The following is a 23,841-nucleotide window of genomic DNA, read 5'->3' on the forward strand; positions in this document are numbered from 1 at the left end:
AGCTGCTGGCGCTTAGACTCTCTGCTGCTGGTTGCCTTTGTTACCCCAATACCCCCCCCCCTCTTGCCCCCCTCCCTCTTTTTTCTTGTTATAAACTTGAAGCGCTTTCCTCCATTTCTCCTGTAAATTTAACCCCGTCCTCTCCTTCACGCCTCCCTCAAAGCGTGGGGGGAGGGGGGATTAAGGCGCGGAGGGGGGGGGGGGGGGGGGGGCTTGATGGTTGCTAGGGGCAACCATACGCCAGTACGTCTGGTACGCGTGCGCGAGCGTTGAGGGACCTGCCATCGTCCCGCCAATTTCGAGTCACACAATTGGCTGAGAGAGAAAGAGAGAGGACGACGCACGCGCACGTGAGCGCGCAGGAGAGAGCAGATCAGAGGGGGGAGCGGGGGGGAGACGGGAGGGGGCGGTGGGAGGATTTAGCGCCAGCAGCGTCTTTTTGCGTCCAACACAACAAGCTCATTATCGAGCTGTGCGCGCCTGGAGACGGATTTACGCACCGAGCAGAAGGAGGTTGGTTCTGTTTTCTTCATCTATTCATCCATCCATCATCCATTTATTCATCCATCCAACCCTTCATCCGTCCATCTATCCATCCATCCGCTCATCCACCCTGTCTGCGGCTCTTTGTTTGCGGCTCTCTGAGCGGCTGGCTGCAGGTTGACGCGGGTAATTAGCCGCTAACGGTGCGGCGGACCCGCTGCGGCGGTTCGGGGTCTCTGTCGGGTCGGATCTCACAGGTTCTGCAGGTTCCGGTCCAGCGGTTCGGCGCGCGCGGCTGCTCCGTGATGTGGAGCAACAGAGTCACGTGCATGGGCTCATCGGGAATATTTGAGAATATTCCTCTGGAATATTTCTCCAGAAACGCACCGAGCGGAAAACCTGCCTCAGCTGGCGAGCCCGCGCGCGCGCGCGCGTCCCGTCTGGAGAATGGGAGCAGAACCCCACGGCGCGTGGAGTTGTTTACGTGCGTGGACAGACACAATAACAACAATAACCAGGAATGAACCGGGAGCGGCGCGAAACCCGGAGGCGCGTGCAAGAAACACGCACATGGCGGGATCCATCCCAGCCTGCCGGAAAGGAGGTCAGGCTGGAGCAGCGCGGGCTGCTGGGACCCGAACCGAACCGAACCCGAACCGAGCCCTCCATCCGGGAATGGCGAGAATCAGGACCTAATGATTTTTTTATTTTTCCTCAGTTTTTGTGTTTCCGGGTGAAAACATGTCGCCATATTAGGGTCGCCTCACCCCAAGATGCGGGGGGGGGGGTGTCATTAGCAATGCAGATTAGCACCTGCTGTGTGGCGCATGCGCTCTGGCTCCCCCCTCTTGCTGGCATCGGGGGCGCCCTTCCCTCCCCCCCACTCTACTGTGACGTAAATAAACAAACAAACAGATAAATAAACAAAGGACAGGAGGACCAATCACAGTCTTCCTGGTCCAGGTTTCTCTGTGAACTTTGACCTTTGAGTCCAGATGACCCAAAAGATGAAACTCGAAGTTTCATCTGAGAAAAATGTCGACAATCTTCAGAGGGAAACCAGCAGACAGAAAACACCTGAGGCAGCTTCCCTCCCTCAGCTGGTCTCTGCTGGGACCCCTGGGGGCCCCGCGCTGCCAGGCAGCCTTCCGGGGGCCCCAGCAGGACATCAGCTGGCAGCGTTGGTGGAAGAGGTGGCATGATGTGGGCCCCTGCACACAGCGGGGGTCTGGTTAGTAGAGCTGAAGCCTGTGGGGTCCCTCAGGGCCCCGTCTGCCACTCCGCGCTCAGATTACAGATTATGACATCACTTCCAGGCAGATTAAATGTTTCTTTGTCACAGCCGGGTCAGAACTCGTCGTTTTTTCAGATCGGTTTCTACTGGAGGGAAATGAACCGGATCCGTTTGATCCATAAACTCCAGATTGTTGCTTTCTGAAACAGTTGCACTCAATTCTCATCTCCCATCTCTCTGGGATTTCTCCCATTGAGCTGAATTTCTCTGGACGGGTTTCAACCAGCCAATCACAGGACAGAAGCAGGAGATGTGACCGACGCCTTGTGGTTGTAGCTTAACATCAGGAAGAGAACGGAGCCGTTCAGTCCGCGTTGGCCACGCCTCCAAGGAGGAGCAGGAGGAACGATCACGACATTTTCCTCCAGGCAGAGAAGTTGGGGTTGTTTAACTTCCTGTTAGCTTGGTAGCCTCTCCATGTGTCACGGCTAAACATTAGCGATTGGTCGTTTCCAACCTCAGCAGAGGCCACGCCCCCAGGTCTCAGTGGAGCGTCGAGCCGGCGCCGGTTTCAGCTCCAGACGGTCTGCAGCAGGAAACACATTCAGGTCAGAACCATCCAGACTCCTCAGGTCAAGGGTCAAAGGTCCACGCCTTGAGTCTGATTGGTAATGTAGTTTCTTGTTTTATTGTGTCGTATGAATGCGATTAGAAAAATAAACTTGCTGTGATTTCCTTTTAACATCAGAGAAGAGAGAAGCTCCCAGTGCATTCTGGGATGTGTAGTTGTAGGGCTCTGTGCCCATCTGACCTCTGACCTCTGACAGCGAACCCTAACCGGCCTGCTGTGGATTATTTCTCCTGAACATTTGACACGAAGCTCCAGGTCTCATTTCCAGCCGGTTGCAGGACGTCGCTGTCCCAGTTTCTCCAGTTTATGCTTCTGGTTCTGGTTCTAATTGGCCCGGTTAATGGGCCGAAGCAGACATGAAGAAATGAATGATGTGAGGAACGAGGACAGGACGGACGGGGGAGGATGAAGACGGAGACGGGAAAACGATCAGAGAGATGAGGAGGAGCATGGAGAGACCAATAATTGGAAAATATAGAAAACTCGTGGAAAGGACGAAATGTGGAGCACAAGGGCCGGGTTGTTGCTGTTTTCTCATCACATGTGGATCACGAGGGTCTCCTTAAATTTGCAGGTTTATCGCTGTGAGCAGGAATGTGAACTTCCAGAGGTCAGGCGTGTTTTCCTGACGCGATCAGATACACAGCAGCCCAGAATAATCCTCAGATTACCAGTTTACATAATCTGATCATATTTTTATCACCTCAGTCAGAGCGCTGGAGTGAACACAGATCGATGAGTGTGATGCTCATCAGGACGGATTCAAACCGGCAACCCAGAGAACAGATGATTTCACACATTTATTGCTGCAGCATCATTTCTGATCTCAGCTGACAGACAGTCATAATGTCTGTCAGCACCCCTTAATGCTGCTGCCCCAAAATAAAGGGCAACTGGATGCAGGATCCATGGTGGTGGCAGCATCATGATGTGGGGATGTCTGTTTGCTTTAATGGGATCTGATCTGAGCGCGCTCAGCAAGGCAGAAAACAGGGAGTTGAATTTAAATGTAAATGAGCAGAAACAGAAAACCCACCTGTCCAGGTGACCCGGGGTCAGCAGAACAGGCACCAGCTCCGCTCCCGACCCAAACGGACGGGAAACGACCTCATGCTGACTTTACTCTAGTGATCAACTCAACATGCTCGTTATGAGTAACAGATTTTAGTTTTCTGCTTTTTCTAGAGTAACACTCAGTGCTGATGCTAGCCCGTTAGCTCGGTTAGCTAGCCGGCTGCAAACATGCTAACCTAGGAACCAGTAACCAACCAGTTAAGGACTGGTTCTGACCCGACCGGTTCTGTTAAAAACTGACAGGATCTTGGTTTCTGGATCTTGCTGTTCATTGGGGTTTTTCAAACTTTTAGCTGTTACTTAGCAACCAGGGGTTAATTTACACTCAACGTTTTTATATTAGTGGCTTTGAGAATTAATGATCTAAACTGATTTCTATTCACAGTCTGATGTGAAAAAACAAAAACTCCAAAATTAATTCTTGTTGTTCATAATCTGCCAGCACAAATCGGGAAATAAATTATGAAATATAAAGTCTTCAGAAAATATATAATTCAGTTAGATTATTCTTTTCTGTTCTTATGATATTTATCTTGAGCAAACATAGAATTTTTTAACTTCCATGAGAAATAATCCCATGTGCTTCAGAGGCAAAACAGAAGGAAGAAATAAAAACAGGGAAACAAAATGAACTGGGAGCCTTTAGCCTGTTACCCCAAGAGTTATTATCATATAAAAAGTTAAACATTTATTTCATTTAATCACTTTTTAAAATAAAATAACCTTTTAAAAAAAGATGTCAGTGAACTCTTTAGTCTTCCATAGAAACCTCTCCAGGTTTTTAGCTAAAACAAATGAGCAAAAACGGATTCAAGAAAAAAATTCAACTAGAGTTTTTATGAAAATTATTCAGAATATCAAAAATACAGGGGAAAGGATTCAAACAATTAACTTGATGATTTGTCTAAAGATTCCTCTCAGTGACACTTGAATGAGAAAATGAAGAACTTGGCGTTTGGTTGTTGAATGTGAGCCGAGGCATTGCTGGTAAATTCATCTGAAATGTTTCCGATTTCCTTGGTTTCCTTTCATCAGGTTTTCCTCCAGATCTTTGATTCGGATGTTTATCCAATCGTTTCTGACTGCTGCTGTGAGTCAACAGTTGCTCTGTTAGCTGAAGTTTTCTCAGAGAAATAAGACAGCAGATTAATTCAGAGTTCACCTCTGTTGGTTCGGATCCTCGTGACTGTCAACCGGCCTCTGCAGCCGGACAGATTTCTGAGCCAAACCTCTGCAGAACGACTTAAGAGATAACATCAAATCAGCGTTAAGCTGCGGCCATGCGACGCTGCGCCAGCTTCCCAAATCAGCCGTTCCTCCCCGCCGCGAACGCAGGGAAACCGGGTCAGGCTGCAGGACAGAGAGGCGAGCACATGATGGCAGATAAAGGCCTGACTGTGTGAGAGTGAGGAGGAGGAGGGCAGCGTGATGAAGGGGCCTCTGTTGGATCCGGGCTCTGATAATGACGCCACTATGGAGGAAAACACTGTTCCTTTAAACTGGGCCTGATGGGAACACTGGAGCGCCGCTAATTGGTAAAAACAGGAGGAAAGCAGGTGAGGGTCAAAGTTCACAGGCAGAAGCAGGAAGTCTGACAGGAAACTCTGCACTGAATATTCAGAGCGTAATCTGGCCTAATCCAATCCTAACGTTTTCACCATCATCTGGAAGAAGCAGTAAATTAGAGATTAATTTGATTTAAACTGAATAAAAACATTCAGGAAAAACCAAAATCACAAGTTAAGGAAACTAATCCACCTAATGTAAATAATTTCAGTTTTTGTAATTAAACATTTTATGATTCAATATAAAAAAGAATCTTAAAATCTGATTGATCCATGATTTTCTCCGAAATGATGACAAATTTCAACCCAAAACTCTAAATGCTGTGAAACAAATGATAGTTTATATTGTTTTCATGATCATTTTATGATGATTTTTCTGCTTACACTCAATGAAAACTCAAACTTTTAAATCAGAACCTTAAAGAAATGTGAGATTAAAGTCGAAGCTTGTTTTCAAAAGAGTTTTAATCTGAAATTTATCCACAACATTTAATAACGTAAAGAACATACAAAGATCACATCCGGCTAACAGCTAACAGCTAGCGGTTAAAGAAGAGTCTGAATTTTGTGGTTTGATCTAAACGATGGAGGTGAGTTCCGGGGTCAGAGGTCGCTGTAGGCGAGACGCGTGGCGCTGACCGCAGAGATCGGACCAGATCGTTTTAACAAACAGTTTCCATGACGCCGGCCTGCAGGAGCTCATTTCATCCAGGAAGTGGATCGGGTCAGAACCTTCAGTATATGTTCTGCTGAAATATGAACTATTTCATGAGATGATTTCATCTTTGAGTTCTGTTTTATACAATTACAGCTCCAGAAAGAATCACTATTAATATTTATAGAAAGTTGAGTGGAAGGAAAAATTGTGGCTAAAGTTGAACTAGCAATGGAGATAACTGCAGCCAATATTTCCTGCAAAAGGAGCCCAGAGCAGGAAGTGATGTCAGACGACCATCCTGTCTAAAACATTTATTGATCTGGGATCATATTCTGATGTTTTTATTCTCTGTGAGCCAGAACCACAAGATTTATAGTTTCTCTTTCTGAAATTAGAGATAAAAATATAGAATTTTTTACCAAGATCAATTTTTTTTAACTGAACTTTATCTTTAGAGTTTAGTTCAAAACGTTTTTAACTTTAGTCAAAGTTTTATTCTCTAAAGATTCAGCCTGATTTGGTGCAAACCTCCGATTTCATCCCCAGACAGAAACTCCTCATCTGTTTAACTTCAGCTGCAGGGTGTGTGTGTGTGTGTGTGTGTGTGTGTGTGTGTGTGTGTGTGTGTGTGTGTGTGTAGGAACAGGAGTCCGTTGTGTTAATTCCTCCTCCAGTGGGATGGCAGCAGTTAAACCACAGCAGCCTGTTGTTCTCTAGTTCTTATGGACTCTGAGGCAGCGGAGAACATAGAAATATAAGCGTAGACGTGCAGCAGCAGCGCTAGCAGGCGGTTTGTGCGGCCTCCTGGACTGGATCCAGCTGGAGTGGACTGCTCTGCTGCTGCAGATTAAAGCTCTCTAATACCTTCACACTAAAAGGCCTGCGGGTTCTCAGAGGTCAATCTGCAGCATCAGGTTTAATCCGCAGCAACAACAGCATCAAACTGTTTATCTGCATGGAGCGAGACGATGCTCATCACAGAGAGACACACCAGCAAATCACCAAACCACAGAGCAAGAATCGCCGTCTACCCCAGGGGTGGGCAGTCCTGGTCCTGGAGGTTCGGCGTCCTGTAACTCTTAAACGTCTCTCTGGTCCAACACACTTGAATCCAACAGCTGAATCTCCTCCTCAGTGCAGTCAGGTTCTCCAGAGTCCTGCTAACAACCTCATTATTTGACTCAGGTGTGTTGAAGTGGAGACACATCTGAAAGTTGCAGGAGACCTTTAGGCCCTCCAGGCCTGGAGCTGCCCACCCCTAGTCTACCCTGACCCTTAACCAGTAAAACCAGTTCCTAATTTAAACCATGTTGTCATCATGTTAGTCATGATAGTTATAAATGTCACAGCTTCAAACTAAACTTTTAGTTAATCTGAGTATCTCTAAGCTAATTATTTAGTTAGCTAGCTAACTAGTTAGCTCTGAAATAATTGCTGCTACTGGATCAACTTGAAGCAGGACGGCTCTGAAGCTGCAGCCATGTTGTAAACCTGAGTGAGTGAAGCGGAGCTAATGGACCATCAGGTCCCGCCATGTTGGTTTGATTCTCTTCCACTCTTCCCAGTTCTGACTGGTGTGTTTATACTGGGATCAGTGTCATGACGTCCACAGAGTACTGCTGCATCTGGACCGGGTTGTTACTTTTCTATGACTGTACCGTTTCCCTCGTTCACTTGATCATGTGACTGTCTGGACTGCTGCTCCATGTCGCCCTCTGGTGGTCAGAAAGTTATCAGTCAGAATGAGGGCGAAACGTTTCTCCTCTACAGAGACAAACTGGTTCTGAGCTGCACAGAACCAGTAAGAAACCAGTTCTACAAGAGGTTTGAGGTCATTATGTACGGTGGCTGACAGGTTCAAACAGTGAACAAAATGTAACAGAAAAATGCTGCAGCCACCGGAAGCAAGGGAGGAAATGTCACAAACAGAAATATAAAACTCACCTCCAGGCCACCAGGGGGAGCTCTAAATATGCTGCTCATATCAAATACTGTAAAAGTTGGTTTGGAGGATTTGTGTTTGTGAAAGATTTTGTGCTGTTTTTCTGTTTGTACCATTTTGTTTCTATTTTCTTTTATTGCAGCATTTTCAGTCATTTTTTGCAGCGTGTTTTTTCCCGTTTGCCTCAGTTTTTACACTGAAGGAAAATTCACCTCAGTTTGAGTTCATCAGCCGAGTTCCTCCTGAATCAGCTTCATTCATTCATTCATTCATTCATTCATTCATTCATTCAGCACTTAGCAGCTGTTAGCTGTAACATGCTCACAGTGAAAAACTGCTGGACTGGATCAGCACCGCTGGTTCTGCTCTCATGTGGGCTGTGCAGGGAACTGGACCTGGGTACCGGTTTAGTCCTGCAGGGGGCGCTGCAGCTGGCGGCTCTGGCTGGATCTGGTTCCAACCTGTTAGCAGAAGCTGTGATGTGACCTTGATCAGTTCTGGGTTAATAATTATAAAAACATCAGAGTTCATATCTGCAGCCGAATTAAACGGCTTATAAAGACTGGAGGAAGAGAGGAAGAGGAAGAGGAGATGGAATGAAAAGATGAGACATTTGTGAAGAGAAATGAGAGGAAGAGGAGGAAACCAGACGGAGGTGAAGAAAACCAGACAGACGACAGGAAAACAGACGATTCGCAATCAGCCCATGTCTGCACCACTCCTCCTCCTCCTCTTCATCATCCTCCTCTTCATCGCCCTCCCTCCATTTTGTCCTCCGTCTGATGGAGCTCCAACACCTCAGGGCTTCAGCCTCACATCTGACGCTGCAGCCAATCACCGTCTGCCAAGACGCACAAAACCCAAACCAAGGGGAGGAATGGGGGGGGGGGCTCTGCTGCTTAATAACCGATTAATATCCAGGGTCAGCCTCTCTAATGATCTGATGCAGCTTATGGAGCAAATCTATGGCGTCATAGTCTGAGTTATGACATCATCTTTGGGCTGATTATTTTGTTATATTAATAAATAAAATAATCCACAGAACTGCAGCAGCTGACGCGAGGAGCTACAAAAGTTTTAGCCTTTGCTTGGGAAGGAAATGGATGGAAACACATTTCCTGTCTATGTGACCCCGCCTCTTGCCCTTTGACCCCTGGAGAGAGGTACCAGCCCCCTGGCGGCCCCACCAGGGATAAACGTGTTGGATGATGGATGGAAACACTAAAGAAGTCGGTGGACGCTCCCATCCACTGCAGGATCTGCGCCTTCCCAGAGGCACCAAACTTGCAGGCAATTTTTATAATGTTAACCTCACATGACCAATCAGCTGATCAGCGTTTCCCCAGACCTTCCCGTAACGCTCCGAACCGCGTCGAAAAGCAGGAAGCATTTGACAGGACGATAGCAACGCATTCCTGAAGTCATCTCCATTCTTCTGCGATGTATGCTCCATGCTAGCTAGCAATCTTTACTTCCTGTTTGTCCCAGCCCTAACCCTAACCCTAACCCCACAAACATAACTGGTGGATTCGCTCCAAACCATCAGACAGAAACGCGGCTAACAGTCTCAATACACAGGAGGCGACTTCGCGCTCTCCTTTCCTCCCTATGGATCTATGAGCTGCTAGCCGTCCTCCAGCAACATTCAAACACATAGACGTGGGCTAGCAACGCAACACTGGACAGTTGTTCAACTTTGTTGCCGTTGGGTCCTGTGTGTTGTGTTTGCTCCGAGTGACGGAAAACTTTCACCTTTCCTAACATGCCTTGCTTCCTGAGCGTTTTTGGTCTTGTGACACTTTAAAGGTTTGCTCCAAATTAGCATGCTAGCTGGATGGAAACATGTCCGATCAACAGCTGTTCTGCTGAGCGTTGTCCATGTCGTCTCACTGAAACAACGCAGCTGCAGGAAGAGAACTGGCGTTTGTCTGCTTGAAGAATCTTCTTTGCTGAGTCATGATTCAGCATCCACTCTGAAAATGCTCCATTTACAACCCAAACAACGACGAATTGGAGGCGTTTCAGTGTTTCTGCCTCAGTCAGGCTGTAAATCAGCCTGTGAAACAGCAAACCGGTCAACCGTCAGCAGGAAGGCAGAGCAGCCGCTGAGCGATGGAGCCGCTCAGGCACTGTGGGATTATCTGGAGCATGTGATGGATGTGTTTACAGCCCCGCCGCTCGTCTCCACCTGAGAGCCTCCCTGCTGCAGGCGACTTCCCTTTCTCACCTCCGTCAGACAGACGGTGCTCGCCCGGCGCGTGACTCATCAGCCTCTGATTCATTCATTCAGGCGCTGCTACTACCACGCTGCTTACGGAGAGTGGCGGAGCATCTTCTGCTCGAAGCAAACAGGCCGCCTGCAGACAGAGGCAGAAATGAGGGACTCAGGGAAGAGTTCACTTTATCAACAAGCCGGGAGGAAAAGGTTAAATTCCTGCCAGAAGAGCCGGTGGTCGTTGCTCCTCTGCAGGACGTGTCAGTCCTCCAGAAAGAACCGGGACAGTTTAGTCTACAAACACCCGATCCCTAGAGACGGAGACTTTTTAGACACTTCAGATCTCAATTGGACCGATTGCAGGACTCCAGAACCCCGGACCGAGCCAAACCTCAGGTCTGTTACTGACTGACTGACTGACTGACTGTGCCTTCCACACCTCAGAGCTTCAGTCCTCCAGTGTTTCCAGTTTGTCGGTGACTGCGGTCCAAACTACCTTCAGATTGACTGGATCCAGCTGCGTAGCTACAAACTGACCTTTCACCTTCCTCTAATCCTTCACTCCCCTGACAGACTGAGGATGTCTGATGGTCACTTCATCAGTCTTTCATTTGCCAATAATTCCCAGTAACTATTTGATAGACTGTCCTTCCCCTGTAGCTCAGCGTTTCCCTCCCCGCTCCTGAAGCCACCATGCCCTGAATGTCTTAAATGTGCTTTGATTTTAATTGATGGCTGATTAACAGGCTTTTGTTGAGCTGCAATCAGCTGAATCCAGTGTGTTAAATCAGGGAAACATCTAAAACCTGCAGGGTTCTAGGGCTGGGAAACGCTGCTGTCCTCTAGCTGGTAGAAATGTAAGGAAGGACTTTGTGGACCAGCGGTTCCTGCTGAGATCAGGAGTATCTAAAATTGATTCATGGATTGATTAATCTACTGACTTATTTCCATATAGAGTACATATGTTTTTAGATCCCAATTTACTGTTGATGGATCAAATCAGCCGCTTTCCTCGTGATTGACTGTTTGGTGACCAGCAGGTCGTCATTTTGGGCCGAAGCTAACGACTGGCAACGGTTCTGGGTCGTAGCGGATCGACCAGCAGCAGCACTTTGACGTAGGTTTAATAAAGATCCGACAGTCGATCCTGTTTTACTCAGGAAACCCGCTGCAGGTCTTCCTGGGTTTAGCGACAGAGAAACGACTCCTTCAGGCTGATTCCCAACACAGTTCCTGACTTTCTGAGAGGAAAGGAGGACAGAGTCGGCGTGTTCACACACCAAGCTTTAACTTCTCCAAGTGTCACTTGTTCTGGAAACATCGTAATTGCATTGCATTCCCTGTCGAGATCCTCCCTTCATTCCACATTCAAAGCACGGCCTAGTCGAGACTAATTGAGTGTCCGTGGTGTCGATTCAGACTATTAACCATCTGTTCCTCACCCTTCTCTTCTCCACAGGAGTTTGGAGGACTAGTAGGATGCTGAGTGCGTTTCCTCCTCGCCACTGCTCTCCATGACCTGAGAGCGCTGCCGCACAGGAGGAACCCAGCCCCAGAAAGTCACAGAGGAAGAGGAAGGAAGAAGGTCAAGGAAGGAAGTTCAGCTCTGATTACTGTTTTCCCTTTCTGAGATGGCGGCGACTGAGGTCAGTGCGGCGCCAGTGGTCCAGGAAGATGGGAAAACCCCAGAAAGCAAGCCAGCCGAGGTGGAGCAGCCGGTCCAAACCGCAAACGCAGAGACTGTCGGCAGCGAAGTGGTGGAGAACGACGGTTCGGCGGTCAACAGCGAGGCGACGGAAAACCAAGAGACTGTGAACAATGACGCAGCCGCAGCCGAGGAGGCCAGCGGTGAAGAGGAAGGAGCAGCAGCAGGTGGGGAGGCGATTCCTCCTCAGAGCTCAGAAAGCACCTCTTCCACCGAGACCAAGACCTCCTTCCTAGACTCCTTCCTCAACAAGAGCGGCCTGGGGAAGGTGATGGCAGGCAGGAAGAAGAAGGAACACGCCGCGGCCACAGGGGGAGCTGAGGAAGCCGCCGAGAAGGACGGAGAAAAAGCAGGAGAGGAAGGAGCGGAGGCCGAAGGAGGAGCAGAGGGACAGGCGGCAATGGACAAGCCTGCAGAGAACGGAGAGAAGGAGGAGGAGAAGAAGAGCAAAACTGCAGAGACCAAATCCACCGTCCGCAATCTGATCCGGAAGCCCGTGGCGAGGATCTTCTCCCATCGCAGCACCGAGAAGAAGGATGGTGGCGCGGCGGAGCCCGAGAAGCAGGTCAAAGTCCGGTCTCGGTCCCTGGACCACCTGGAGGACCCAGAAGCGCTCAACGCCATGGCGGACGCCCCGGCGGAGGAGGGCGGAGCGGCGGCAGGAGCAGAGGGAGAGCAGAAAGCTTCGTCCTCGACTACCAAGCACATGAAGCGCTGGCACTCCTTCAAGAAGCTCATGGCTCAGAAGACACACAAAAAGAGTGGCGGCGGCGAGGATGGGAAGGAGGAGGGAGCAGAGGGAGAAGCAGGAGGCGGAGACTCCTCCACCCTGGACTCCAAGGAGTCTGGTCACAAACGTTGGAAGCTGAAACGCTCCTGGACCTTCCAGGGTCTGAAGAGGGACTCGTCCGTGGTGGGCATCAGCGCCAAGGCCAAGGGCTCGGACAAAGAGTCTGCCGACAAAACAGAGGAGGGCGCAGGGGAAGGAGAAGAAGAAGAGGAGGGGAAGGCTGAGGCAGGAGCCGAGGAAGCGAAGACGGAGGAGGAGAAGGCCGAGGGAGGCGAGGAGGAGAAGGTGGCGGGAGCCGGGACAGTGACGCAACACGCCAACGAGATCTGGACCTCCTTCAAGAAGCGTGTCATCCCCAAGAGCAAACGGGCCAACACAGAGTGCGTCCCTACTGGTGAGGAGGACGCCACTGCAGCCTCTGGTGAGAAAACAGGAACTAACATCCTAAAATCCAACAGCTACACCAGCTAGCAGCGGTGCTTCATACGCAGGAGATGTTAGTCAAACTAAACAGCAGCTCAGTTTAACTGTCAGGCACGGTGGTGGAGGAGTGATGGTTGGGGTTGGTTTACCTGGCAGTCATGGAGTGGACTCGATGGTTTCCACAGCCAGCTGGGTCATGGGGTTCATGTAGTTTTCAGTCACAATGTTTTTGTTTCGGTTTCTTGACTGATTCTGTTTAAAACTCAATGATTTCTACATGAACTGATACGTAAACGTGTGTGCTTTGTTTAAAAAATCACTCAGATGTGAAGGAGTGATCCGTCTGTCTGAGGTGAAATTCAGTAGATCTCCACTCGGGTTGTTCCCGTTGGAAAGGCTCTTTAAAGACGTCGGAGCTCGTCCGACCGGCGCGCTGAAGGCTTGACGGGTTTGAAACAGCCGGACTCCAGGTATCATCCCAGTGGGACGCCGCTGCAGAGCTCTGGGCTCAGGCTGAGTCTGAGTCCACGCCGTTCCAGGGAGGTCGAGGCTCACCGGCTCGCAGGGAGCTGATGTAGTTCAGCATGTCATTCAGTAAAATATTCACTATGTGAAATTCAAATTTTACAGACGCTCCAGTCAAAATTAGCTTTTGGCTGCATAAAAGGAAGGAGTGACAGAAAACAGGATGCTGGTCGGATGTTCCTCAGTAGGCTGTAACATCTAATCAACTCTCTGTAAACCAATCAGCTTAAAATCTGTTAATCATCAAAACCACCACAGAAACAGCCAACCTTCGGCAGCGGGCAGCAGCCTGGAAGAACGGGTCGACCTCGGTACCAGCAGCCGCGGTTCCATCCAACCGCCATGCAAACGTTCAAATGTCGCAAAAACGGATAAAAGAAAAAGGCAAATTGGTCGATTTCCATCTGCTGGTTAGGAGCCAATCAGCCAGGCTGAACAGAGCGTGATGTCATCAGATGTTGATGCTACACATGGCTGGAATAAACAGGAAGTAGAAGTTACTAACAGGAAGGAGAAGTTGCTAGCTAGCATGAACCAGAGAGAGTCCTCCCCTCCCTGCTGAAGGTTTGTACTTTGAGATTTTTCAGAGTTTGGTGCCTCTGGTAAGGCACGGACCCAGCAGTAGAGGGGAAAGTTTGCTGCGTCAGAAATGATCCTGTAAATGTGTTTCCGTCTTTAGCGGATTAGCTCTTTTTTAGAAAAGCCAAAAATTGCCTGAAGTGACTGAGGAAGTCATTTTAAATTGTGCCATTTCTATCAATTTTTTCTAATGCGATACGTTAAAATGTGAATAAAAACTGTTAATGGGAACACGGCTAATGATTCAGACTCTAAGAACCGTTTGGATCGGCTGACGGGCGGTTCTGAAGCTGGAGCGGTTCCCTGCTTTGGATCACGCTGCAGCTTGAAAGAATAAAAATGTTTCCAATGTTTCACGCAGCGATCGGTCCGCTCCCTGACCAGTTCAGTTCTGTTTCTACAGCTTAGATTGAGTCTCTGAACTCCTGAGACTCCACAAGGCAAAGCAGTTCCAGGGGAGGAGTCGCCACGAGGCACCATCAGCCAATCAGAGGCAAGCGTCCGGTAACAGGGCAGCTATGCTACAGGTTTTCTAAACATCCTGCAACCCTGATCTCTAAAAGCTGCGGCTGTTTTCACATTCGGCCATTTTCCTGTGAGCTCTATAATCATTAAATCAACACTGACAGTTAAAACTATTCATGAATTATTTCAAAGCTTTCTGGATTCTCCGGACAAAACCTTCATGGGTAAGAAGCAGCGGTGAGCACACTTCCATTAATCCGCTAATAGGTGAGCTAATTTTTTGTTTGGCACTGTAGCAATTTTGCTAACTTTGAAAACATCTAGCACACTTAGCTTCGCCTAAATTAAAGGTTCTGCTTTCTTTTCTGCTGCCTAAGATTTTAATACTTAAACTAGTGGTGGGAAAACGTTTGCTAATTTGCAAATGGGCTAATAGTAGAGCTAATTTTTAGCCTTTTTGCTAATTTTGAAAACATTCCGCATACTTAGCATCCCATAAAATACATTTTCTGGATAAATCCTGAAAGCGCTAATTTACTTGGCTGTTTTATAAACTGTCAGTTGAATAAGGTTTGACATCCGTGTTGAATGTTAACAAGCAGTTCAGTTTCCTCTCCTGATACAGTGCAGCAAAAGACTCTTATTTTCTACCCAGAATGCATTGCTGTGCAACAGTAAACTGTTCAAATCTGTTAATGTTAGCATGCTTTCTGGCCAAAGCCCTACTGTGGTCAATTAGGCTAAGGTAGTAACAAAGAATTTAGCGCTTTAGCATTAGCAGAGCTAGTGTTTTATCAGCAGTGTGTTAGGGTTAGCGCAGCTAGCTGCTAAGAAGCTTGCTCTACAGAAAGGGTCATTCAAAATAATCCAGACAAAGAGAACTGCAGTCTTCTTTGGTTCAGGTTTCCATCCAGTCGGTTATTAAAACACTCGTTACTTCTGGAGTAACGCTAACCAGTTACTCCAGAAGTAACTGGTTAGCTAACGTTCCTCCATTTCCTGCGCAGGTGAGGAAGCAGCCGCAGAGGAAGGTAAATCAGCCAAGGCCAAGCGTTCCCACTTTGGCCGTGCCGTTTCCCTGAAGAACTTCATCATGCGGAAGGGCAAGTCCAGCAGCGTGGACCACGGCGAAGGCGCCAAGGAGGAGGAGGAGGAGCAAGAGGCCGCCGAAGGAGTAGACGCCTCAGAGGAGGGCGGCGCTGACGGTGAGGCCGCCGCAGCGACCCAGGAGAGCAACGACAAAGAGGCCGAGGAGAAGACTGCGGAGAGTGGAGGCGAGGCAGTGGAGGAGCCGGAGAAGACGCCGGTGGAAGCGGCGGAGACCAACGGTGAGACGGGCTGCTCCAACGGCATGGCGGAGGAGAACGTCACCGAGAACCACCAGGAGGAGGAGGAGCAGATGAAGAACAGCAGCCCCATGAAGAAGAGCAAGGAGGGCGTGAAGGACGACGCCAACGCCAAGATCATCAACGCCACAGCGGCTGTGAACAGCGGTGAGTTGGAGCGCATCGGCCGGGACTCTGACGAGCCTCAGAGCGGCCGCGAAGGAGGAGGAGCTAACAGCAAGCGGCAGCAAGACGCAGAGCGAACAGACAGCAGCAGGAAGCAAGGCAGCCATGTTGAATCCAAGCTAGCGCTTACCGAGAGCAGGGAGGAAGAGAAGGAGGAGGGGGGAGAGGCAGAGTCTCCCCAAAATGGAGGCTGTGACCAGGGAGGCAGGAGGGAGGAAGAGGAGGAGGAGATGAGGAAGAGGGACCTCCGAGAAGCAGCCGTGGCTATCGTTCAAACTGTGATGTCAGCAGCTACCGTCCAATTAGAGAGGGAGCTGAGCATCGACAACGGCTTCAATGGCCATTACAAAGTTAGATACTGACAACACAAACACGCTCCTTATATTCACACTTTACTGCACATAATTATAGTCACATTAAAACACTTTCACGTGATAAAAGTTACGTAGCACAAGCATGAACTCAGCTTTTAAGTTTCTATGGCAACATGGAAAGAGGTTTACACCCGATCTACAACTTTAAGGCCAGTTTTAGACCCGGTTCTGATCGGTTCTGATCGGTTCTGATCACCTTTTTATAGCAGCAGCAGTGAATGGAAGCAGCTCAAAGTCAGTTTCCTCCTCAGAGTTTATCTTCACTACAGACTTTAAAAAAACAGATTTTTAGATTTCCACCACATTTCTAAGAACAGCTGGTTTGGTGCTTCGTCAGAACCAGAACAACAAAGTGTCATGAATCCATAAACCACTTTATAGATAACATAAAGCTCCGTATGTTCAGGTCCAGATCAAACAGCGGTCAGCATCGCAAATCCTTTTATCTCACTGTGCGTGCGTTAGCGACACGTCGTAGCCTTGAGTCTAGAGAAGAAAAAGAAAAACAATAATTTGTGTTATTTAGCCGGTCATATGAGAAAAACATGGCAGTTCATTTTAGCTAGCTAACTAAATATTTACTATTCTAAGTAAATATTTGGCTCAAACCTAAACATTTATTTAGAAAGCCAAATATTTAGCTCAATGTTAAATATTTATGTCAGAGCTAGCCTAATGTTTAGCTAGCTCTGAATTAGCTCATCCTTTAAGCTGCAATGTTGTTCAGGAAAAGAGGGAAATTACGATAAAGTTGTGATTCAAAGCGATTTGAAAGCTGGAGTTTAATTAAAGGTTTCAGAAAACACAACTTTTATTTTGATAGTCCAAGTGAATCTGTATATTACCTGAATATTTATATGTAAGCTCAATAATTAGCTTCAGTCTAATATTTAGTTTGCAACTGTGGAATATATATCTGAATAACATGATGAAAATATGACTTTGAAAAATGAACCAATTATTTTTATTATGACAGGATGAATAATCATTTTGGCTGATAATTTTTGACAGAGTACCTTCACAGACGGCGAGGAGACGCCAACTTTAACTCCACTAGAGTTAGCTGCAAGCTTTTACTGCAGCGGTTTTGTATTTGAAAACGTATGCTAATGCTAACGTGAGAGAGATGAGTGAACCTTAAATTCATATTTATTTTCATGTGTTGTTTAAAGTTTGTTATTTCCAGTATTTCAATTTTTTTTCAATCAATATTTAAGTATTATAGTATTATATTATGTCAGGTTGCTTATATGCTTTGCTGAGAAGCGTTCAGCTGAAGGGCTGCTGCCACAGGGCAACACCTTCACCGGGGCGACCAGAATTTCAAACAGGCCTGATTACTGATGGGAAGTCGGTCGTGAAGTTTTACCACCATTGTGCTACGCAATGGATGACACATGATTACTTTGACAAAAATGTGAGTTTATGCCCAGCTTTACATGACAGCCTCTTATTTCACCAAAACTCGGGTTGTTCTGCTTTGAAAAACATTAAATTCTGATTTATTAATTCATTGATCTCAGTTACAAATGAAATAGTATTTTTAAAATTCAGATGTTCAGGCAAAATAAAATCAAAACGTTCTTATTTGATAGTTTGGATTTATAGATATCCATCTTACAAAATGAGTTTTTAAAGACAATGAATGTGAGAATAGTTATTTTTTTATGAAAACTCCACAGATAATCAGACGGTGGGATCATTTATACTGGTTAAAAGTGTTTAATCTGAGCAATGCTAGCAGTTTCCCTCTGCTTCCAGTCTTTATGCTAAGCTATGCTAACCTGGACACTATGAAGTCTTTATGCTAAGCTAGGCTAACCTGGATGCTATCCAGTCTTTATGCTAAGCTAGGCTAACCTGGATGTGATCCAGACTTTATGCTAAGCTAGGCTAACCTGGACGCTATCCAGTAGGGTGACCATATTTTACATTGGGAAAACCAGGACAACCTGCTTGGTGGGGGGGGGGCGGTGTTGGTGAAACCAGGACCACCTGGAGCAGGGGGGGGGGCTCTAAAAGCAGGGAAATTCCATACATTTGCGCTTTGGGATGTTGTTGGCGTACTGACAGCCACGCTATCTATCTTCTGATTAAGAACATGGCTGCCCGCACTGACGCAGCTCAGGGATTACGTGATACGCAGCGCAGTGCCCTAGTGCCTGTAAATTTAATGGTCCAATGAAGGAAATTTAAAAAAACAGGACATTTCCTCACTTTCTAAAAAAAACCCGGGACGCCCGGGACAGGACGTGAAATACGGACATGTCCCGGGAAATACGGACGTTTGGTCACCATACTATCCAGTCTTTATGCTAAGCTAGGCTAACCTGGACGCTATCCAGTCTTTATGCTAAGTTGGCTAACCTCAGAGCAGCTAAAGTTGATGGACAGAAACAGCCGCTGATGGAAGCCGGACTCCGGCGCCGGCAGCAGCTTTCAGACCACAGGAAGCTTTTTTCTCAGGAAGTCGTTCAAACAGAAACAGCGGCTTCTGACTGACAGCAAACGGTCTGAAAACACAAACTAGCCAAACGTTTCCGTCACTCTGTGAGGTCTGCTGAGGGAGCGCGTTCCTTTCCGCCGACTCAGCGCTCCGTTTTTGAAGCTTTTCTGTGGTTGCCACCTGCTCAGGGCGACCTCTGACCTTCCTCCATTATTATGGTTGTCACCTCCTCTCCATTCAGACTGCTGCGCGCGGCTCGCCGTCCAGCGGCGCCTGCTTTCATCCCAACATGCTCAGCCGGCGCTGCAGCAACGTCTCCCGCAGGCTGTTAGTGACGTGTTGCTAAAGGGGTTTAGCTGTTTCTGTAACTTTGTTCAGTCCCAACCTGCAGATGTTGCAACGTTTCATGGTGTATTTTCTCTATTTGTACACCAAACAGGAGAGAATCTACAGCATTCAGATACAAGTTATTATTTTAAATAAATTAAAAGGGCATTTTACCCTCCAGGTCGGAGATGTAAGAGCAGAACTAGCTTCCCTTCGTTGTACTGACTTTGACAGCAGAGAGACAACAACAGTCTGAAGGAACGATTGTCATTCCTGAAAAACATAAATCCTCCACTCCAGACTCAAGTACCGGGTTAACTTGGGCAAATGCTGAGTTAGTTGGCTGTTCGTAAAGCTTCTTGAAGCCGAATTAAAGTGAATGAAGTTAGAAAAACAAAGATTACTCGCAGTTTTTCATATTGTTGGCTGGTGTTCCAGGCAAAGCTGCAATCCGGAAATAGTTCAGATAGCTGTACGTTATTTGTTTGGTTTTCTTCCTAAGTCTTCTTCCATGACAAACTTTACCTCAGAAAAAACGTTTTGATTTATTGAAATCATTAGATGTACAACTGCAGACTGTTTTTATAGTTGATCTTCCTTCTAGAGCTTCCAGGTCTCAAACTCCAGGCCTCCAGTCGCTGTCCTGCAGGTTTTAGATGAGCCACAGGTACAAAACACTGGAATGAAACGGCTTCATTCCTCCTCCTTGTGTAGATCAGTTCTCCAGAACCTTAATGACCTAATTATTCTATTCAGGTGATGCAGCAGAGACACATTTAAAAGTTGCAGGACTGCGGCCCCCGAGGACTGGAGTTTGAGACCCCTGATCTAGAGCTTCCAGGTGCCAGTAGCTGCTAGCTGTAAATAGCTAACTAGCTGTGACCATCAAGCTGTCATTGGCGGTCAAAATTAAAGCTTTTTTCACAATCTTCCATCAGTTAAAATGAACTGGTAGCAGTTACATTCAACTAGCTAACAATCTTTAGCTTAATATTTAGATCTATAGAAAAAAAATCTGAATATTTGAAAGGGAAACTCAAGTCGATCAAAGACTGATCTGATATTAACAAAGGCTTGCTAAACATCTTATGGTAGTTGAATTAACTACATAGCTGTTAGCTTTAGCAAGCTAAATAGCTGAAGTTGTGGTACTCCACTTTTTAATGAAGGAAAGAAAATTAAAGTCACATCAACAGATGAGAAAAATCTAAATCAAAATTAGCCTTTTAAAAATAAGTCTTTTAAAACCTTCCAGGCCTCGCACTCAGCAGCAAGAGGTTAGCTTTAACTAGCTAACTAGTCCTAACTTACGTAGTTAGCTTTGCGTCTGCAGTGAAGGACATCAAGAGTCGATCAAGAGCTTTTCAGCTAAACCTCCTTCACTGAGTTTCAGCACCTAAACATAGCTACTAGTTGTTAGATTTAAATAGCTAACCAGCTCATATAGTTAGCTCAGTGTTTATGTTGAAATAAGAAAGCTTTTCAATGGGACATCAAGATTGATAAGTGCATCAATAAATAGTTAATAGCTGACTAGCTGCACTCGCATGGTTAGTTTGTAGTGAATTGATCAGTGAATTATTGAACAGAGTTCAGACTTCTGTCATCTCAGGTTTATTTTTCTGTCAGGATCTAAACTTGGTCAGATTTCAGGCTGAGGCTTGTTTCTCTGAAGTGATGAATAAAAGGAGAGAAGCCGATTCAGACGCTGCTCTTCATGCTGAATGTGATGATAATCCTCCATGCTGGTTTTTCTTTCTGTTTCCTTTAACACTAAAAAACTAACAACACTAGAGATCGACATCTGTACTAAACCACTAAACTCACATCTAATCTTTTTTGTATGACTGCTTTTATAATTATTATTCTATTTTAATACATTTTTTCAATCTCTTTTGTTATCATTTGCCAGACAAAAAGGCGGGAAACGTGTGAGGCCAAACAAAGAGGATTAAAACTGCCCGGGATTCGCTGAGCAAGGAGCTCTGAGCCCCGCCCCCAACTCTTCCTCCTCCTCCTCCTCCCTCCATCCCTCCTCTTCCTCCCGAATAATCGGAGCAATCACGTAAACAGATCACCACGGTGAGAGACAGTCGGAGCGAATGAGAGGGATGCAATTCATGTAGATGAGAAGTAAAAATACTTCCTCAGAAAGCAATAATTCACCCACCTTCATCCGTCCATCTCCCTCCGCCCGGGTCATGCAGACTAAACGTGCATCCTGTTTTTTTAACTTTTTCTTTGCTTGTCTGTGAGATTTTATAATGTCTACGAGAGAAAAGAAAACGCAGAAATGTAAAAAACCCTCCTTTAGCTCCTCCCCACCTCAATCACTGCCGACGTCTGATTGGTGGATTTAAATGTGAAGGAAACAAAAAACAAAAGAAGAAAAAAGACTCTTAGTTTTATATTGACGACCATTTTTATTTGTAGTCCCCTCCCTCAGCCCCAGTCTTCCCATTGCTCCCAGTAGATGAGGACTGCCCCCCACCACTGCACCGTCTTCAGCTCTGTGTGTTTAATGTTTTAGACTGTTTTATTGTGTATATGGAATAAAAAGAAAAGTAAAACAGCTTTGATTACTAAAGTCAAAATGTTTCTTTCTTCTTGTTTTCCTGTTTGGTTTTTGATTCTTTGTTTTTTAAAATGCCATCTTCTCACTGTTACATCTGACAAGATGCTGTAATTAATAAAACAATAAAAAGCAACAATAATAATGATAACGATGATAATGTTTTGTTGGTCCAAGTTTTCACATGTCTGCTAGCAAATTGTCAAGAAAAAGATAGAAAAATAAAGACTAAAATCTAACAACTAAACTGCAAGTCACTCGGTGTGTTTCTGTTTGGGGGCGGGGCCTGTTCCGATTGGTCGGCCGCTAATCTGCGTATCGATAATCCCGTTACGTAATGGGCGGAGTGAGGCGAGATTCCTTTGTACTGAAGAAGATCTGTGAGTATTATGGGATGTTGCAGCTCCACATGCCAGACGCTTCACACCTTTTATCTGCTGCTGTTTTCTTTATGTAATAAAAACAATAGATATGAATTAGTTTTTATAGAAATGAAAAATGAGCCTCAGTCCTCTAAAGGATTTGAGCTGAAAAGGTTCAGCAGATTTATTTTAGACAAACATGAACAATCCTTTAATCCGGCGCTGCTCACCAAAACATGATGCCTGATTATAATATGATCAACAATCTGCCTGCTGGATTACGATGGATTTATGACAGCTCGGAAATTCATCTGCAACTTCCCTCCAGTGTTACTGAAACTGCTGCTCAGAGAAGCGAAGACATTCCTGCCGCTCTCACTTTGGAAACGTTAATTCATCTTTAAAAATATTCATTCATAATTCTACCAAATTCACAGACAGCTAAAAACACCTTTTTGATTTCCTGCAACATGTGACTTAAGAGCGTTTTAAATTAATATTTTACTTTTCTAACTCAAACTTCTCTGAAACAAACCCGGAACAACTAGAGAACTTTAAAGCAAAGCAACGGATTTAAGTCCAGGGTGTTCAAAGGGTGGCCAGGGGGCCATTTGTGGCTCCTGGGCTGATTTTGTGCAGTCCACAAATTTTAAAAGTGACCTAAATCTGGTTTCTATTTCTAAGAAGTGAGAAAAAGAAGTTTCAGCTCATATTTTCAGCATCCAGGTAATCTTTATTTTAAATATTTGAAAGTTTTTAGAAGGTAAAGAGAGGATGAAGTCATTAAAAAACTACAGAGAAGTTGAGGTGGAAATATCCGATCTGATTAGATTTAGTCCAGAAGTTGGACCGACGACTCATTCATGTTTAATTTGCAACAAAAACAAAAATACGTATATTCTCTTATTAATTCAGAGTTTCCCCCAGTAAACCTGCTGAGCCCGGCGGTCGGGACGCCGAGGCGTCCGCCATGTTTTTGTATTAAAAGATGTTAAGTTGACAGGAAATGTAAAATATTACTGGGTAATTACTAGTCTTAAAAAAACAATTAATCAAAAATACAATTAAAATGATTATTAATTATTTTCACTTCTGTTTAATCCAAATGAAGTCAGCGGCTCCATCGGGCCCCCAGGGCTTCAGGGGCCATAAATGCTAATATTTTAACACAGATACATAAATGTAACATTTATTTATTGAGATGATCAAAGCTGCTGAATTTGATTTAATGGTTTCAGCATAAATTAAAAGATTTTAAATGGTTTAACATTTAAATGTAAGATTTTAAGGAGCTGGCAAGTTTACTTTGTAAAAGATCAAACAATCTTCATAGTTAGATTGTCTTGTTACCATAGCAACAATCTGATGCTGTGAGTTTGATCTGTTTGTTCACAAATACAAATGAATAAACTGTAATTATAACTGATTGTTTTCAGGTTGGCCAGTTCATCTACTCTCTCTCTCCCAGATAAAATCCAACCCAGAAGCTGTTAGAGGTGCTGATGGTTTTAGCAGCAAGAGGGGCCCCTAGGTCAGATTCTGCCCCAGGCCTCATGCAGCCTTGGACCGGCCCTGCAGGATGAGTTCAATCTGCTGCACTGAGCAGAGATGAGCAACAAACGGAGATTTAATTCAATGCTGCTAATGTGGCTTTAGCAGCTCTAACATTTCTGTCTGTTGAGTTTTAATAAGAGCCACAGAAACTGTTTTGGTTGCTTCAGTTTCTCAGATCTCCGCCCTCATTAACTCTGACTAAGTGGACAAAACATTTGTTATGGGTTGGTGCTTCGTGTAACCAGAAAAATTATATAAAAATAATAATAAAATGAAATAAAACCAGCGTGAAGCTCCTCACAGGCTGAACCTGCATGATGAGGTTAGCGCTGGTTCGTTAACCGCTAACGCTCTGACCAACCGGAACACAGACATGAACTTTACAGCGCAGACAGCGCCACACGCT

The 23,841-nt window shown here is 45.9% G+C and overlaps 1 protein-coding gene and 1 long non-coding RNA gene across 2 annotated transcripts; one reads left to right on the plus strand and one right to left on the minus strand.

Annotated features, from left to right (window-relative positions):
* The first annotated feature begins 379 nt into the window (after positions 1 to 379).
* LOC114161688 (neurofilament medium polypeptide) lies at positions 380 to 21,766 on the plus strand. Its single transcript, XM_028045176.1, has 4 exons — positions 380 to 513; positions 11,262 to 12,718; positions 15,297 to 15,782; positions 20,860 to 21,766. The coding sequence occupies exons 2-4, from the start codon at positions 11,434 to 11,436 to the stop codon at positions 20,880 to 20,882; spliced, it is 1,794 nt and encodes a 597-aa protein (XP_027900977.1). The 5' UTR covers positions 380 to 513; positions 11,262 to 11,433; the 3' UTR covers positions 20,883 to 21,766.
* On the minus strand, positions 16,180 to 20,853 carry LOC114161695 (uncharacterized). Its single transcript, XR_003599066.1, has 2 exons — positions 18,505 to 20,853; positions 16,180 to 18,072 (listed from the first exon to the last, which is right to left on the minus strand). It is a non-coding gene; the product is annotated as an uncharacterized LOC114161695 (long non-coding RNA).
* Positions 21,767 to 23,841: the final 2,075 nt, after the last annotated feature.

Source organism: Xiphophorus couchianus, chromosome 18 (genome assembly GCF_001444195.1).
Source record: "Xiphophorus couchianus chromosome 18, X_couchianus-1.0, whole genome shotgun sequence".
NCBI lineage: Eukaryota > Metazoa > Chordata > Actinopteri > Cyprinodontiformes > Poeciliidae > Xiphophorus > Xiphophorus couchianus.